Source organism: Hippocampus bargibanti, linkage group LG03 (genome assembly GCF_051943395.1).
Source record: "Hippocampus bargibanti isolate YZ-2025 linkage group LG03, ASM5194339v1, whole genome shotgun sequence".
In the NCBI taxonomy this organism is placed as follows: domain Eukaryota; kingdom Metazoa; phylum Chordata; class Actinopteri; order Syngnathiformes; family Syngnathidae; genus Hippocampus; species Hippocampus bargibanti.
In genome coordinates this window covers 16,115,247-16,134,097 of record NC_142736.1, presented here as the reverse complement: position 1 = coordinate 16,134,097, position 18,851 = coordinate 16,115,247, and the positions used below count along the sequence as shown (strand labels likewise).

Sequence of the window (18,851 nt, the reverse complement as noted above, 5' to 3'; positions counted from 1 at the left end):
TATTTTTGCAGGCACATCTGCAGTGATCTATTTTCCTCCTCACATCTTTTAATGATTCATGCCATGAGGGTTTCCACCCCCTTATTTGAAAAAGCTTAGTGAACAAAGAGACACAAGAGGAGGAGTGATCAGAAAAACGAACAAAAGTACACATCAATGAGGATCATAAAAAAGCATGGAATTGAAGAAAATCAATACATGGGAGAAAAGCTTGTTATAAAAAAAAATCCCATTTGTTTTTCATTTTGTTACGTGATAGAACAAAGGATGTCAGATTTATTTTTGTCATGGCCGCCTTGTAGTTAGGGCTTCTTCAGAGGCCCATGAAAACATTGTATTGTTATATATAGACAACAAATTGATGGATTACTACTTCTGAAATCAGAAATCAAAGACAGTAGACAATAGATTATTGTGATCAGTTTTACTGAAAAATACTGTAAAATATGTTCATGGCCAAAAAGTGATTATTGTTTACATGACATGAAAATTTTTCTGGTCGGACTGGCATCTTCCCCCACCAACGGAGCCGACACACCATCAGGTGGTGAGTCAAAACATGAGGCCGCAAATCCGATGATACAACTACAAAGTCAATCATCGAACTGCGACCAAGGGTTTCCTGGTGCCACGTGCACATATGGATACCCTTATGTTTGAATAAAGTGTTTGTTATAGACAATCCGTGTCGAGCACAGAAGTCCAATAACAAAATACCGCTTGTGTTCTGTCCACGGGGGCCGTTCCTCTCAATCACGCCCCTCAAGGTCTCACTGTCATTGCCCACATGAGCATTGAAATCGGCCAGCAGGACAAGGGAGTCCCAAGGGAAAGTGCTCTCCAGCACACACCCTAAGGTCTCCAAAAAGGATGGGTACACTGAACTGCTGTTTGGTGCATATGCGCAAACAACAGTCAGAACCCGTCCCCCCACCCGAAGGTGGAGGGAAGCAACCCTTTCGTCTACCGGGGTGAATCCCAACGTACAGGCGGCGAGCCGAGGGGCAATAAGTATGCCGACACCTGCTCTACGCCTCTCACCGTGGGCAACTCCAGAGTGGAAGAGTCCAACCCCTCTCGAGAGGGCTGGTACCGGAACCCAGGCTGTGTGTGGAGGCAAGCCCAACTATGTCTAGTCGGAACTTTTCGACCTTGTGCACCAGCTCGGGCTCCTTTCCTGTAAGAGAGGTGACGTTCCACGTCCCAAGAGCTAGCTTCCGCAGTCGAGGGTCAGACCGCCAGGGTCCCCGCCTTTGGCTGCCGCCCAGCTCACAATACACCCGGCCCCTCTGGCCCCTCCCATGGGTGGTGACCCTTTGAGAAGGGGGACCCACGTTTCCTCTTCGGGCTGAGACCGACCGGGCCTCATGGGTGTAGGCCCGGCCACCAGGTGCTCGCCAACGAGCCCCATCCCCAGGCCTGGCTCCAGAGAGGGGCCCCGGTGACCCGCGTTCGGGCAAGGGAAAACCAAGTCCATTTATGTTTCTCTTCATATGGGGTCTTTTGAGTCGTACTTTGTCTGGTCCCTCACCCAGGACCTGTTTGCCATGGGTGACCCTGCCAGGGGCATAAAACCCCAGACAACCTAGCTCCTAGGATCATTGGGACACACAAACCCCTCCACCACGGTAAGGTGACGACTCATGGAGAGGCTCTCCAGATTCCACCTTACATATTAGAATGTAATGGAAGCGAAATATTTGTGCCGTGCACATAACATTACTTCAATCAAGACTGGACACGCTGAAAGATGCGATTTCACATTGCCCTTGATATCAAAAATCGTATGTTGAGCCAATGAATCCATAGAATGGTGCTGCTTCATGGTGTGTGGAACATATATGAGTGGAGAGTGATACTGTACATGCTCCAGATAACCTACACATCAGATCAGTCTATCGTCACGCTTTGAAGAATCCCTTTCAAAAACAATACCCACAAGGCAAAGGAATGGGTTTAACATTTTCTTGCTGGTGGCTAACCAAACTCACAGAGGAATCATACATGTATGCAGTGCACTAAAATATTCACATATGAGCTGTAAGAGCAAAACATATACTGCATGCAATCATTGTCATCTTCACACGAGAGTTGCAAAAAATGATTACTTTAAAGAATAATACGTCATATAGACGTAGAATATAGAATAATAATAATGATGATACATTTAATAATAATACAAGCGCCTTTCAAAACTCTCAAGGACACTTTTTTTCTTTCAATTATATTTTTTCTGCGGGTGAGCAGCGGCAGCCACACGCACCGGCGTTCACTCAACCCGGAAGTAACATAGAGTTAAAAAAAAAAAAAAAAACTAAACAAAAAGCACACAGTGAATTATTAAGAAAAGGATTCCAAGATGGCTCCCGAGTAGGCAGCCGTCAGCAAGTGCTCTGATGAGCCTTGCTTTTTTTGTTGTTTTTGTCTTGTTTTTGTGTTTTCTTTTGTCACTTTGTGTTGTTGTGCGTCGTGTGGAACGGATACGGATTGTTTTTCAGCATTTTTGACCACGACATTCATCAAGGAGGAAACTGTGCTGAGCGGTTGCGCCTTTTCGGCAGCATGGATATGCCAGTACTGTGTTGAATGGGAGGAATGTCGGTGCCATTCGACTGTCATCGCTGGACAGCTCTGGGGCCATTGTGCTTTTTTTGTGCCTGTAATCCAAAATATATTTTCCACTACATCAAATATTATAATATAAAAATATATTGTTTTCAATGGTATTTCCCCATATATTATATATTGTCAAATCATATATTGTTCAATATATTTTTATACAGTGTAATATATTGCAAAATATGCAAATGATTGCCGCTTTCCATATATATTGCAATATATTCAAAAATAACTCGTAATATATGTATTTATATACTACACAATATATGCAATTTTATATTTATAAATAACTACGACCATATATTACTACATATATTAGACAATATATTAGTGATGTATGTAGGAATATATGATACAATGTATTTTTATGTATGTAAAATTATATGGAAATATATGTCACAACTACATACAGATACATGATTAATATGATAAAATACATTGTGAATATCTGTAAATTATATGAAAACATACATAAATGACCATGTTTTCATTTTAAACACTAAACACAAACTGGGTGTATCAAAAACATCCTTTATTTTTCATCATCACAAAAAAACTAATTCTGTTGAGGTTTAAATATATTCAGTGAAACATTTAAACAAAAAAAAAAAACTGAACCGAAATTACATACCTTTTGCAACACTATAACTGCGTTCACACAATACCTAAGTGGATATACTAATATGACAACTTAAATAGCAATGTTTTGATTAAATTGTCCAAATTGTACGCAACCCTTTATCCACTTATGAAAAATACATTTTCTGTAAACTTTAACAAATACACAAACCATCCAAAATAAATAAAAAATGTGTATAATCACAAATTCAAAGTTTTGAGCTTAATCGGGTGTCGAAGCTCACAGATACGACTGTTAATGGACTTTCTCAAATCCGCTTTCTTGGCCGTTGGAAATTCTGCTACAACAGCATCTGTGGAAAAGAAAAACGTTGATTATACCCATCCCAGTCATCTTGCTTAATTGTCAGTGGCGTCCTAGGACGATTTTTTTTGCCTGGGAAAATGGCTATGAATATGGCCCCCCTACTGGGATTGTGACGTATCAACAGTGTGTGTGTGCGCGTGCGTGTGTATGTGTCCTCCTGCAACTATTCTGAAGTAAACGTCACAATTTTTTTCAGATCCCCTTTCAATAACTTTACAATTTAATTTCCCTTAATGTCACTTTAGTAACCACCAATTAGATTTTCTGAAGCGATTGAGGATTTTATTTTAAACGTTTTTAAGACCTAAAAAAATGAACATTTAAAGTTATCTATTCAACAAAAACAAGTATGCAGCAACTGAACAGAAACCACCCACCAACTCAATAATATTGAAATGAACAGGCTGTAGGTTTATTCATCGCAATGACACTTTGAGAAAAGGTGTTTTGAAACAAAAATAGGGCATGCGGAAAGATTAAGCCCTACATAATCAAATTACAGACTTTTTGAAGCTTTAAATTGGGACATGAAACATTTTATGTTAATTAAGGCATTTATAATTATTTATGTGGGATAGAACACCTTCAAGGCAAAAACAAATGTAAAATTTTCAGATTGTTTTCAGAACAATATTAGGCATTTACTAACCATACATTTTCATTGATTTTGATTAGAGATGGAACCAGTTGCAATAATCAGCAGTTGAATTTTTTCACATTTTTTTCAAATTTAATGTTGAGTGAAAATAAGTAGCACCTGTGTCTTGCTTTTCTTCAATCTCTTACTATTGGGGTAAAGGCTTACGGCAACACAAAATTTAAAAGCCTGACGCTGCAATTAAACAACAGAAAGATGTGTTGAGGACCCTGAGGACATGCTGCTCAAACAAACCATGTTCATTTTCTGGATAACCAACAGGAAAGTTATCCCCCTGGCAGAAATGCTACGAAGCTAGAGTACAACTGACTGATTAATTTACCTAGCAAGGCTTGAAGTTTCCTTGGGTCCAGAGCCTGCCGCCGCTCAGCACTGGGGTCCAATTTGCTCAACCCGCCTTTAAGGTTGGATTTCAGGAGGACTTCGAGATTAAAGAGTCCCATTAATAGCACCCGTGCCATCCCATTGGCTGTGGTACAGGTTTTTGCAGTCTCCCAACAATGTGAGGAAACTGTGACACTGTCCGTCCCGATTTTCACCTGATGTGAATGAAAGCAATGTAAATCCATGAACAAGGAAATAAGGAAAGTCACTCCAATCTTTAGAATGCATAGATGAAGAAGAAACAAACATTTCAAAGACATTTGATGCCAATAATGTGTTAAATTTTAATGTTAGAGATGTAATAATTATGAAATATATACTTGTGAGGGTTTCACGGGTGTGCAAACTGATGTTTCACCCGGACAACCATTCTCAGCACCACGTTCATCCGCATGTTGAGTAGGACGGCTGTCAACTTCTACGCTGGTGGTGTGAATTGAGATAAGTTTTCTCACCTCCCTTAACAATGTTGGAATTTCTGAGAAAGAATAATGAATACAAACTTATACAGATGGCAACTATAATGTAATGGGCATATTACACTGTAACCATGAAGACCGATATTCTCCGAGGAGCTACAAAAAGGGACTATCGTGACAAGTATAATAAGAGGAACATGTTATGGGATTGACAGATACTTTATGTACGATAGCTGTAACGGGTTTGCTAACCTATGGTTTATTTACAGCAACAATCTGTGTAAATGATGCAGACAGTGATTGATGGTTGACACACGCACAATCACATAGACAATTTGAAACCTCAATTACTCATTATTATGTGTGTGTGTGTGTGTGTGTGTGTGTGTGTGTGTGTGTGTGTGTGTGTGTGTGTGTGTGTGTGTGTGTGTGTGTGTGTGTGTGTGTGTGTGTGTGTGTGTGTGTGCGTGCGTGTGTGTGATTCTTGGAACATGCTCTGTGAATGCAGCATACATGGTCTATATATATATATATATATATATATATATATATATATATATATATATATATATATATATTACACACAGGTATATTGTGTATGTATGAAATATCCAAAACTTGCCCTTAACTACAATGTGGCGCAGTTTGGCATTTTCTTCTTGTAAGTTCTTGATCTGGCTCTGCTGATCTTTTGTCAAATCATAGGTTTCCTGGTTCGATGATTCTTCGGTACCAGGGCTGGATTGACTGTGCCCTGAAAGTATTTCCTCTTCCATTCGTCTTTGAGCTGCTACTTTGGCTTTTTTCTAAAGGGAAGAGATTTTTTTTTTAATTATTATTATGGCATACATGTTACATAATGTGACAACTCTAGATTACCTGTTTTGGATATTCAGTGCCAGAGGCTTTGTCACTGGCACTGCCTTCACCAAAGAAAATGCGTTTTCCTTTTCTCATCCTGTATATCTCCGAGCTGAATTCTGGCGAGTGAAGCTCACGCTCAGCAGCTCTCAGTATAGCCTCTCTTTCTACACAAATTTAGAAGGATATATTTCTATCAAATTTGATTTCTAATACTGTAGAACTAATATTTATGTCCCAATTTTACACTGCAAAATGGTGAAATATGGGATACACATTTTAATAGCTTGACCTCTGTACAGAACAAAAAAACAATTTGAAGGAACTAATCGGAAAGACAAATTTGAGAGTGTAAGAAAGACTTACCTGCCAACTGTAGAATTAAAGCCAATTCGACCGGCCATCCATTCACCGGTTTCTTGGTGTTTGTCGTTCGACATTCTACTAGATATTTCTTGTCAGTAGTGGCTGGGTCAAAGTCAATTATCCAGCTCAGTGGAACGATGCTGGTTTTGTCTTTGTCAGGCCCTTTGGCCCAACTGACAAGTGCAAACCTATATTTTGACATTTCCACAAAAGACAGTGTCACTTCTGTTTTGTTGTGTGATAATTGTGCCCAAATAAATTGATTTGAAGTTCTCCCGCTCCTTTTACGAGCCTAAACTATTCGACGTTTTTCAGCAGAGGGCGGGCTTTAAATATCGCGAGGGTTGGTTCGTGATTACTGTTTTGCGCATGCTCCATATACGCCAAGCATTCTAGTAAATGACTCGTGTTTTTATTTTTTTACGTCGTCTTTTTCCAAACCACAACCGACCAACCAAAGTTAGAGAGTGCTTTTTCATCATGATTGGAATAAAACAAAAGTAGAAAATGGACCGACTTCGACTGAAAAGGAAATATATCCTCTTGGGTGCTCATCATATGGATATTCCAAGAAGAACAAGACGTTTGTGGAAGAAAAGGTTCGTATTTTTCATTGAATTATGGCTATACAGAACACGGCAAAGCTAACTGTTTCAAACATCTTAATACTGATTTTATACAGAAGAAAAATGGGGAGCGATTATAAGAATAGCGATGGTGTTAACACTTGTAAGACTATTTTCACGTTAATGTTATTTTACTCAAGCAATGTACGTGTTTCCTCAGAGATGAATCAGACGGATTGACTCATGAATTGAAACATAAAAATGAATCTATTTTGTATTTTATTTTAACTCAGGAAAGCAATGAGAGATGAAAAGATTGATGATCCCGAGCAGGATCTGGTAAGTAATGAACTTTGAGAATATGTCTGTGTAGGCTCTCAGTCGTACAGGAGTGGTCCATCGATGAGAAGGTTTCTTCAGCCGTCATCTGTACAAATTTGAAGGTTTCGGCGTTTCGCCTCCTATCCAAGAGGCTTCGTCAGCGAACTAAAGTCTGACTGGTCGTATCGGCCCTATTTCTATATCCCTAGGGATATATAAATATATATATGTAACGGAGTTGTACACTTAGGTTATTAAATTATGAAGGAAGTGACGCAACGGCGCACAGTGTGGCACTATGTCCCGCCCATAGTTTCCAGAATAATCTCGAGGAGATTCAGGGTGAGTCGCAATTTTCTGTTGGTCTCGATTAACGCGCATTTTCATGACAATATCTTATTTTGTTTCCCCTTTTGTACTGTCTAGTGTTATCTAATTAGTTCCCTTATTCATTTCGAGTCCAGATTACTTTTTGTGTCATTATTTACTTCACGTTTTGTCGAGTGGAACTTTGAAGCACATGTGCTTCATAGTGCTTTTCTATTGCGCAGTTAATCACAAGACGAAACCCATGCGACTTCACCCATCCCTTCTGCCATACTGTGTTGCAGGTAATAATTGTTTCATTTCGTTTTTATTGAACAATATTTAGTTTCTTGTGTCGTGTTTCATTTGCCCGTGAGTGTCCGTGGCTGGTTGAACTGTGCGCCAGCCATTACAAGCGCACTGCGTGTTCTGCCGAGTCTCCGCCCATGATGCGTTCAGGGACATCTTGTAAATAACAGTGAACTTGTGTTGTATTCTCTTTTTCTGTAAATAACCACTATACGATCACACGTTAATTCTGTTTTGTTATCTACAATGTTTTGCATTTGAGAACAATCTCGAGGAGATTCAGGTTAATCACAAGACGAAACCCATGCGACTTCACCCATCCCTTCTGCCATACTGTGTTGCAGAAATAAAAGAAATGAAAAGACACATCCACGCGTCTCGTCTTCATTAATACGGCAGCATCGTGGAGATGAAGACAGTCACTGTTGTGACTCCCGTCACATTGGTGCCGTGACCCGGATCACAAGTGACTCTCCACTTCGGACCGGGACCGCGATGCTGCACAATGAAGACGCTGTGCAGTCCCATCACTCGGTGGACGGTGTGTCGACCCCCGTTTTGGAAATACATGTAGTGTGTTAATTGTCTGACCTGCTGTTTTGCAATTAGTGTGTTTTTTTTTTCATGTACGTGTTTTCGTGTGTTAAGTCTAAGAATGAGCTCCTTACATTTAACCAGTAGCACACCTTTGAATGAGTGTGTTGCTAGAAGTAGAGGCTTCCCAACCGTGTAACAGTTGTGTAGTGTAATCCAGAGTGGTGTAGGTTGTAGTAGAGGGGAATGGGCAGGTTCAAGCTGAGGCCACTTATGTTAGTGGGGACAGAGTTCCTTCCCAGACCCAGTGTAGTGCATCTAGACGAGCGCACAGACTCCTGACACACCAGTGACAGATCCCTTACCCCAGTCACCTGACAGTTGGTCAGTGAGTGACATAATTAGACACATTGGCCAGAGCTGGCAGACAGCATTGTTGCACATCTCAGCCCAACACATAACGTCCCCATGCATAACACCTCATTCCCACATGACACGCCCATTGACACAACAACACAAAGTCTTGACTCCAGTCTGATACTACCGCACAGGAAAGTTCGCGAACCCCCGACTTTCAAGGGTGACCACACTGATCAAATGAATGTAGATGAGTGGGAAGACCTAATGAGGAACTACATAAGGTTCACCTCTCCCTCTAGCAGACTTTTACACCACGCTGCCCAGGGATAAGGAGGCCCCATATGACTACTGGTTGAGGCTTAACAACGCAGCTGAAGTTGCCACCAATCGTCTCAAAGAACAGGGCAGAGATTTCGACTGTTCTTCCCTCGACGTAACACGGATGTTTATTAAAAATTGTCCATCCAAAGATCTTTCCATGACATTTAGGTCAAAAACAGTGGATAAATGGTCGGCAGTTGAGGTCCAAGCCATCCTGGATGAGTACCAGACAGAAATGAGTCCCAGGACTGCCACTCCAGCTGCGGCGAACAGTCAACCCATTCATGTAAATAAAAGTGAAATGCTTCAGAATACAGCATGTCAGGACAACGATAAAATATCCCACTCAGCCAGGCCACCCGACTCCGCAAATCTTGAGCGTGTCATTTCCATGCTGGAAAGAGTTTTGCTGCAAGGAGCTAACAATCCCTCTGCCTCTGGTAGACGCAAGTCAAGGCTTCCAATGGTGGACGGTTTGAATAAGCTACCATGTGCTGTCTGTGCTAGCGCTGACCATTCTGCGCTTATTCACTGCCGCGAAAAAAGACTTTGTTTTCTGTGCTTTTCACCTGATCACTCCAGACGCAACTGCCCCACACAAGTGCAGCCCACAAGATCACTACTGTCGGGAAACTAATGTCTCCGCATCCAAGGGAGTATGATGCGGATGAAGTTCATGACCCTCCCAACAGTTCGACAGATGATCTTGATTCGATATTAGAGTCCCTCACTTCCAGTGTCCCCACGGAGAAGACTGTTATCTTCCAAGGCACACACAAGGTCCTGAAGTCAGATAGCTTGTTCTACACCACTGCCACTGTCGCAGGCATTTCCCTGACCGCAATGATTGACAGCGGCTCTACTGGTTGCACATTGAGTGAGTCGGCTATGGCACGATTGTTAGTGTGCAACCCTAACATCAAACGTTACTCTGCAGATGACGTTGTCATTGTAGGATGTGGTGGTCATCAGGTGACGCCTTCGGCCATATGTGATTTGGAAATAGTCGTGTACAATTGCAAGCTAGCTGTGCCCATGTTTGTGGTGCCTGGACAAACCGACGACATAATTCTTGGCAGCAATGCCATTAAGAAAATCCTTCACCTGATGCGGAAGACTGAAGGCTATTGGCGGCTCATGTCAGAGCCCGGTAGTTCGATTGATGATGACTCCCACCACTTTTTCTCACTGCTTTCCAACACAGAGAAATGGAGGGGTGGAACGATTCCTGACAAAGTTGGCACGCTGAAGTTGCAGCAATGTGTGATGTTGCAACCAGAGAGTGAACATCTTGTTTGGGCTAAGCTTCCCGCCTGCGCACCAATGTCAGTTGGCAGCACGGTCATAGTTGAACCAACTCAAGCAAGGTGCAGATCCAGGAAGATTCTGGTTGGCCGGATTATCACACCGATGTGGGGCGATGGATGGCTCCCAGTGAGGGTCATCAACCCCTCGACTGAAAAAGTGGTGTTGAGAAGAAACACAAAGCTGGCAGATGTATTTCCCTGCATTGCGACAGAAGACTTGTCTGAACCTGACAACATCCAAATTATGTCCCAATCTGTTCAGAATGCCACCGCAAGGCCAAGGTCCAAAGAAGACATCAAAATAGCACTGGACGAGCTTGGACTACATGATCTGGACTTGGATGCATGTGCTGTCTCCGATACGTGGAGGGACAGACTTTTCCAACTCATTGAGAGATATGAAGCAGTATTTTCACGGAACAGGATGGACTGTGGAGAGGCCTCTGAATTTGTGCACAAGATACACCTCGTGGATGAGAGACCATTCCGCCTGCCTTATCGAAGAGTGCCACCAAGTCAATATGAAAAGCTGAGAATGACTCTCAATGAGATGGAAGAAAAAGGCATTATTCGGAAATCCACGAGTGAATATGCATCTCCATTGGTCTTAGTGTGGAAGAAGAATGGGGAGTTGGGCATCTGCACGGATTTCAGATGGCTAAATGCGAGGACACAGCGCGATGCTCACCCATTGCCCCATCAGGCTGACGCTCTTGCCGCACTTGGAGGAAATGTCTTCTTCTCCACCATGGACCTCACCTCGGGATTTTATAATGTGCCCCTGTTTGAGGACCATAAGAAGTACACCGCCTTCTCGTCCCCATTTGGCCTACATGAATATAACCGGATGCCACAAGGCCTTTCGAACAGCCCGGCTACATTCATGCGGATGATGCTTTCCATTTTCGGGGACAAGAACTTCACCAGCCTCCTGTGCTATCTTGACGATCTCATGGTCTTTGGTCCGACAGAAGAGATTGCGCTTGAGCGATTGGAGATGGTTTTCTCCCGCTTGAAGAACCATAATCTGAGGCTTGCTCCGAAGAAGTGTCACTTTCTTCGGAGATCTGTGAAGTTCCTTGGCCATGTTGTCTCAGAGTCAGGGGTACGGACAGACCCTGAAAAGGTGGAAGCGATAAACAGTGTACAGGTACCAGACCTAATGGACAGTGATGGCCTCACTCCCTCGCAGAAGAAAATTAGATCTTTCTTGGGAATGGTGTTGTATTATCAGCACTTCATTGAGGACTGCTCCATCAAGGCCAAGCCCCTTTTCAAGCTCCTTTCAGGCCAGAAAACCCGTGGTAAGGCCAGACGCAGGTCGAAACCCACATCGGATGCATCAAGTCATGTGAAGTTGACACCGGCGGACTGGACCACTGAATGTCAAACTGCCTTCGAGACTCTGAAACACGATCTGTCAAACAGTGTAACGTTGGCCCACCCTGACTTTGAGAAACCTTTCATCCTGGCAGTCGATGCATCGTTTGACGGCATTGGAGCTGTCCTCTCCCAGCTTCAGCCTGATGACAAGGTTGCGAGACCAGTGGCATTTGCAAGTAAAACGCTGTCACGAGCCCAATTGAACTACCCTGCACATCGGCTCGAATTTCTTGCTTTAAAGTGGGCCGTATGTGACAAGTTTTCCCACTGGCTAAAAGGCAGACATTTTACTGCATGGTCTGACAACAACCCCTTGACATATATCCTGACGAAGCCCAAACTAGATGCCTGCGAGCAGAGGTGGGTGTCGAAGCTGGCAGCATATGACTTTGACTTGAAGTACGTCCCAGGGCCCAAGAACATAGTGGCTGATGCACTGAGTCAAGAACCCTTCGTTCAGTCTTGCGTGAGCCATCGCCTGGTGAAAGAACCCTACCAATACCTACTCAATGGAGTCCAAGGGGTCGTGAATGAGACTGTACAGGATGCTTTCCGTTTCACCACCAACTGTCAGGCTGTCCACATGGCTGGTGATCATGATGGAGAAGTTTCCCAGGGAGAAGCTCCTGATCAGTCTTCTGGAAGTGCAATTGATGCGCAGGAGGTGTCTGCAGTTTTAGACGTCCATCAGACTGGCGGGACCTCTCGACTCCCTGGAGCAACCCCATTGTCACTACAGCTACCTGAAGAAGACCCTTCCATTGTCATTCCCCATAGTCAGTTACGTGACCTGCAGCACCAAGATTCAACAGTCGGCCGAGTCATGTTCTATGTGCAGCGACATATGAGACCTACCAAACATGAAAGAGCAGCTGAGACGAGCTGTGTTCTTTTGTTGCTGAGGCACTGGAAGAAGCTGAAAGTTCGTGACGGGACTCTTTACAGAGTAAGGAAAGATCGCCACATGAACAGAAGAGTCTTTCAGTTCGTCATACCTGGGTCTCTGAAACACCAAGTCCTACATGGTGTGCATGACGCGGCTGGTCATCAGGGCTGTTCTCGGACACTCTCCTTGGCTAGTGAACGGTTCTTTTGGACAGGGATGGAGAAAGACATTACAAAACATGTAAGGCAGTGCCAGAGGTGCATCTTGGGTAAGACCCCCGAGCCAGACGCCCGGGCACCCCTGGAGAACATCCGCACTTCGGCTCCAATGGAACTGGTATGCATTGATTTTTGGACAGCAGAGTCCGGCGACAAGAAAACCACCGATGTCCTCGTCGTCACCGACCACTTCTCAAAGTTGGCTCTCGCCTTCCCCTGCAGGAACCAATCAGCAAAGCAAGTTGCCCGCTGCCTGTGGGACAAGTTCTTCTGCATTTATGGGTTCCCCAAAAGGATCCATTCGGATCAGGGAGCCAACTTTGAGAGTAGACTCATCAAGGATCTTCTTGAGATGGCAGGGGTGCATAAGTCCCACACAACACCGTATCATCCCATGGGTAATGGCATCGCAGAAAGATTCAACCGGACCCTTGGAGGGATGATCAGAACACTTCCCCCAAAGTCTAGGTCCAAATGGCCACAAATGTTGAATATGTTGACTTTCTGCTACAACTGCACAGTACATGAGACGACGGGCTTTGCGCCATTCTATTTGATGTTTGGACGTGTCCCTCGCTTGCCCATTGACATCATGTTCCATCATGTCTTGGAGAACGCCAATGTTGTCAGTCACAATGAGTTTGTGAGCACCTTGAAGAGAGACCTTTCTGAAGCCGTGCAAATTGCTCAACAGCATGCAGCCAAGGAACAGACCCGCCACGCCCAGATCTACAACCGCAAAGTCAAGGGGTCGCCATTGGCTGTTGGTGACAAGGTGCTACTAGCCAATCGAGGCGAGAAGGGCAAGCGGAAGGTTGCGGATCGTTGGGAGTCAACCCCTTATGACGTGGTGTCTGTGAAGCCGTTGATCAATGTGTACAGGATCCGAGATGATGCCACAGGCAGAGAGAAGGTCGTACACAGGAACTTACTGCTCCCGGTTGACTTCTTGACATTCTCTGGGCAGGTGGAGCCTGGTTCGTGTTCAGAGGGGTCAGAGATGGACGCACATTGTGGGAGTGACAAAAGCTCAGTCCCTGATGATCAGGAGGACACTCAGCTGCGCACTGAGAACTGGGTCATGCAGTCTCCAGCTCAGACAGAGGAACATGAGCACTTCTCTTCAGAGCATGATTCCGCCGATGCATGTCGAGGGGATGTCAGTGAGAGAAGTCTGTCAGCAGGCCATGATATCCACACACAGACTGAACTTTCCACAGACCCGGTGTTTGACATAGCACGCTCGACCCCTGACTCACCCCCAGATGAGACTGAACTTGAGGCGGTAATTTGCACACAACCACAAGACACACAGGGCCCCATCAATTTCACGAGATGTGGTAGGACAGTTAAACCCCCTGACAGGCTGATATGTGAAATGTCCTATCAGAGAGTCGGGATGCCAACATTAATGTGGGTTTAATATGACCATTTGATTTTTTTTTTGGGTTTGTGCTGTGTGCCAATTGTCGCCATTATCTTTATGGCTTCTCAGTAACGGGTGTTGTTATGTGCTGTTTTGTGAAATGTAAATGGCATTTCTACTAGTCTGTGATAGGATGGGTTTTGAACCACCCTATTCCTTCACACTTCTGAAAGAAGAATTCCTATGATTGACTTCCTTGTACATCCTTGCCCGATAACCTTGTCTATTGTGCCTGTTGGTCTTTCTGTTGTCTTCCGTGTGTATGTTGCCTCACTTCTGCATAATTTAAGGGGGGTGTATGTAACGGAGTTGTACACTTAGGTTATTAAATTATGAAGGAAGTGACGCAACGGCGCACAGTGTGGCACTATGTCCCGCCCATAGTTTCCAGAACAATCTCGAGGAGATTCAGGGTGAGTCGCAATTTTCTGTTGGTCTCGATTAACGCGCATTTTCATGACAATATCTTATTTTGTTTCCCCTTTTGTACTGTCTAGTGTTATCTAATTAGTTCCCTTATTCATTTCGAGTCCAGATTACTTTTTGTGTCATTATTTACTTCACGTTTTGTCGAGTGGAACTTTGAAGCACATGTGCTTCATAGTGCTTTTCTATTGCGCAGTTAATCACAAGACGAAACCCATGCGACTTCACCCATCCCTTCTGCCATACTGTGTTGCAGGTAATAATTGTTTCATTTCGTTTTTATTGAACAATATTTAGTTTCTTGTGTCGTGTTTCATTTGCCCGTGAGTGTCCGTGGCTGGTTGAACTGTGCGCCAGCCATTACAAGCGCACCGCGTGTTCTGCCGAGTCTCCGCCCATGATGCGTTCAGGGACATCTTGTAAATAACAGTGAACTTGTGTTGTATTCTCTTTTTCTGTAAATAACCACTATACGATCACACGTTGTTAATTCTGTTTTGTTATCTACAATGTTTTGCATTTGAGAACAATCTCGAGGAGATTCAGGTTAATCACAAGACGAAACCCATGCGACTTCACCCATCCCTTCTGCCATACTGTGTTGCAGAAATAAAAGAAATGAAAAGACACATCCACGCGTCTCGTCTTCATTAATACAGCAGCATCGTGGAGATGAAGACAGTCACTGTTGTGACTCCCGTCACATATATATATATATATATATATATATATATATATATATATATATATATATATATATATATATATATATATATATATATATATATATATATATATATGTAACGGAGTTGTTGCGCTTAGATTATTAAATTACCAATGTGACGGGTGTCACACACACACACACATATATATATATATATATATATATATATATATGGATATATATATATATGGATATATAAATAGGAGGCGAAACATCCGAAACCTTCAAATTTGTACAGATGACGGCTGAAGAAACCTTCTCATCGATGAATGAAAACTAGACCATACGTATGCAGTTTGAAAAAATCTGCGTTTTTACACATTTTATTATTTTCTTAACGACAGACCCGAGATAAGAATTCCGCTCACTTTGATTCTAACAATGGGCATGAAACACATGTCAGCCACATTGGGGTGAGTATCCTGTCCAGATGTTGTTGTATTTCACATTGATATTGCAAATTATATTTGTTTGTTTTTTTTCTTTTTGTTTCTGCAGGAAACCGATGATTCCTCACCATGTGATACCCGGAGTGGACAGGAAAGATTGTCAGGAGGACCTGGACTCTATGTAAGTTTTAATTGTTTAGTGTAAATAATATAGACTTGAGAACCTGTTTCACTTGGACCATCAAGTGAAATTGGTATTCAGATTATTGTCACTGACTGTCTTGAATCGTGCGGAATTAAACTTTTGACTAATTCACAGTTACAAGAACTAAATGGTATCTGCTGAGAATACAAAATGATACTTTGTTTTTTTTTTTTTTCCAATTGCAGAATCTGCATGCTGACTGCAGCAATTCTGTTGGCAGATGTGTTTCTTCCCCACTCTTGTTTGAGGATGAATGTTCCAAAGAGGATGAAGCTCTCTTCAACGATGAACTTAATTGCAATGAAGTGTCACCAAATAGCAATAACGGCTTGGATGACAGTGTTGCATCCACTGTTGAAAGTGAAAGAAAATCTTCCCTTTTATTTGAAGATAGTCGTGATGAATCAGTACATGAAGAATCACATTTAAAAAAAAATAGTAGTGAGCTGGAAAACGAAGAGACACTTTATGCTGGTTCACGATTTACCCAATCTCAGAATTTTCTACTGATAGCTTCATTTGTTTTGAGACACAGACTCACAGGCACGGCTCTCTCAGATCTCCTAGATTTGATCAATATTCACTGTCCAGAAAACACACAATTAACCTCAAAGCATTTGTTCCTAAAAGAACTTAAGCCAGTAGAAAGTCATTTACAATGTCACATATTTTGTCCAAACTGTGAGTACTATCTTGGTGACCAGGATGGTGATGGACAATGCGTTGTATGCAACACAACCTGGAATAAAACAAACTCACTGAAGAATGGAAACTACTTCATATATTTGCCAATCCAAACACAGTTGGAACATCTTCTTCAAAGAGAAGATATTGTGCATTGTCTGAAGTCAAGAGATGGCACATCTAATTCTGACTCTTTTGAAGATATTCGAAATGGTCGAATGTACTGCAATCTGAACAAAATTGGAGGCCCACTTGACTGTAGTCATGGATACTCCTTAACACTCAATTGTGATGGCGTGCCTGTTTTCAAATCCTCACTCTTTGGTATACCATTATATGGGATTGTAAATGAACTACCTCACCTTGTGTGCAAAGACAATGTTTTACTTTTTGGCTTGTGGTTTGGTGCTAAAAAGCCAAATGTCAATACTTTTTTAAAGCCATTCATTTCAGAGTGTCAAAAGTTGTCAAGCGAGGGCTTTCAGATAACAAGCAATGGCACTTTGGAACAATATAAAGTTGTGGGTGCTCTCATGATGTGTGATTCAGTAGCTAGGCCCATACTTCAAAACATGACCCAGTTTAATGGCCAGTATGGATGCAGCCTCTGCTTGCATCCTGGTGAACAAGTTGAGAAAGGAAATGGCACAGTCAGTGTGTACCCATACAAAGATGTTCCAAAGAGGGACCGCACTTCGGCCATATGTGATGCAAAGGAGGCTTTATGTACAAAAAAAACTGTGAGGGGTGTTAAAGGACCCACATGTCTGATAAATATTCCACATTTTGACTTCATATCTGGTATGCCTCCTGATCACATGCATAGTGTACACCTTGGAGTGGTTCGCCAAATGGCAAGCATGTGGCTGGACAGTGATAATCACAAAAAGCCATATTATATTGGCAATAGAGTAAACGAACTTGATCAACAGCTGTTACTAATCAAGCCTCCTTGCAATATCACAAGAGTGCCACGATCTCTTCAACAGAGGAAGTTTTGGAAGGCGTCAGAATGGCAGAATTGGTTACAGTTTTATAGTGTATTTTTACTGAAAGGAACATGTTTTACCAGCATTGGTTAGTCCTTGTCACATTCATGTTCTTACTTTGCAAGGACATTATTACAAAGGCGGATTTAAAAAAAATTGAAAAACTTGTTGTAGATTTTGTGAAACAATTTGAAACACTGTATGGGAATATTCATGTGTCATTTAACGTACATTTATGTCTTCATTTATCACAGTCTGTAAGGAATTGGGGACCTTTGTGGGCCCATTCTGGTTATATCTTTGAGTCATACAATTGTGAAATACTGAAAATGTTTCATGGCACTCAGAGTGTCCCTTTGCAAATAATGAAACAATTCACATATATTCAAGTATTGCCTATTTTAGGAAATAATTCACTCAAAAACGCTGTTCCCGAATGCATCCAGCTTTTTAGTAAATTAACTGGCAAAAAAAGAATGAAGCAGTTAGATCGACTCAGTGATCAATTTGTAACCCTTGGTTTGCATTATTCTCGAGAACTGTCAAGTGAAGAGCGACTGGTCATGAAAGAGCAACTTGCAGTCGCTCCAAAAACACTTGTGAAAATATTCAAGAGAATTCTGGTCAACGGACAGCTGTATTACTCTCAAGAGTGCACGGGGGTAATGAAAAGAAACAGCTTCACTGTACTGATGCAGAATGGAAACATCATCAACGCATACTACTACATTCTTGTAGAGCAACATGGTAACAGAAGGTGCTTTGCTTTTGGGAGACAGTATGATAAATCACATAGTATTCTGAATAATGTTGAAAATGTAGTTTGTTTGAAAAGGAAGTTCCGTGGCAGGAAACAGATATTTGATGTCACACTGTTCAAAAGAAAATGTGTGCTCATTGATTTACCAAAATTTGCAAACCTCTATGCATGTATTCCTCCAAGATCCGGTGTGGAGAATTGAAAATTTCATGGCAAAGTACATGGCAATTCTGTAGACCCCCCAAATAAATTGTATTTTTGTAAGACTACTTTTGTTTTTTGTCATTGATATTTTCGTCAAAAACTATTATCCACTTATTTTATTTATTTGAGCAAGCTCAGAACACTATACATAAAACAATCAAAGGAAAAAATAAATTTCTAAACATTTTTGTTCACTAATTAATCTAAAAAGGATTAATTCTACCTCTGCATGTCTATCTGACTCTGAGATCATGTAATTTAAAATATATATGATTATATA

General features: G+C 42.2%; 1 protein-coding gene and 1 long non-coding RNA gene across 2 annotated transcripts; one reads left to right on the top strand and one right to left on the bottom strand.

Moving 5' to 3' along the window:
• Positions 1–3,175: 3,175 nt before the first annotated feature.
• On the bottom strand, positions 3,176–6,031 carry LOC148900474 (uncharacterized). The gene is made up of 5 exons (XM_088992245.1): positions 5,906–6,031; positions 5,649–5,832; positions 4,928–5,085; positions 4,546–4,762; positions 3,176–3,551 (listed from the first exon to the last, which is right to left on the bottom strand). Exons 1-5 carry the CDS (start codon positions 5,981–5,983, stop codon positions 3,439–3,441), a joined length of 750 nt encoding a protein of 249 aa, XP_088848371.1. The 5' UTR covers positions 5,984–6,031; the 3' UTR covers positions 3,176–3,438.
• Positions 5,880–18,629, top strand: LOC148900473 (uncharacterized). Its single transcript, XR_016114458.1, has 4 exons — positions 5,880–7,158; positions 15,685–15,753; positions 15,839–15,910; positions 16,120–18,629. It is a non-coding gene; the product is annotated as an uncharacterized LOC148900473 (long non-coding RNA).
• The last annotated feature ends 222 nt before the right edge of the window (positions 18,630–18,851 follow it).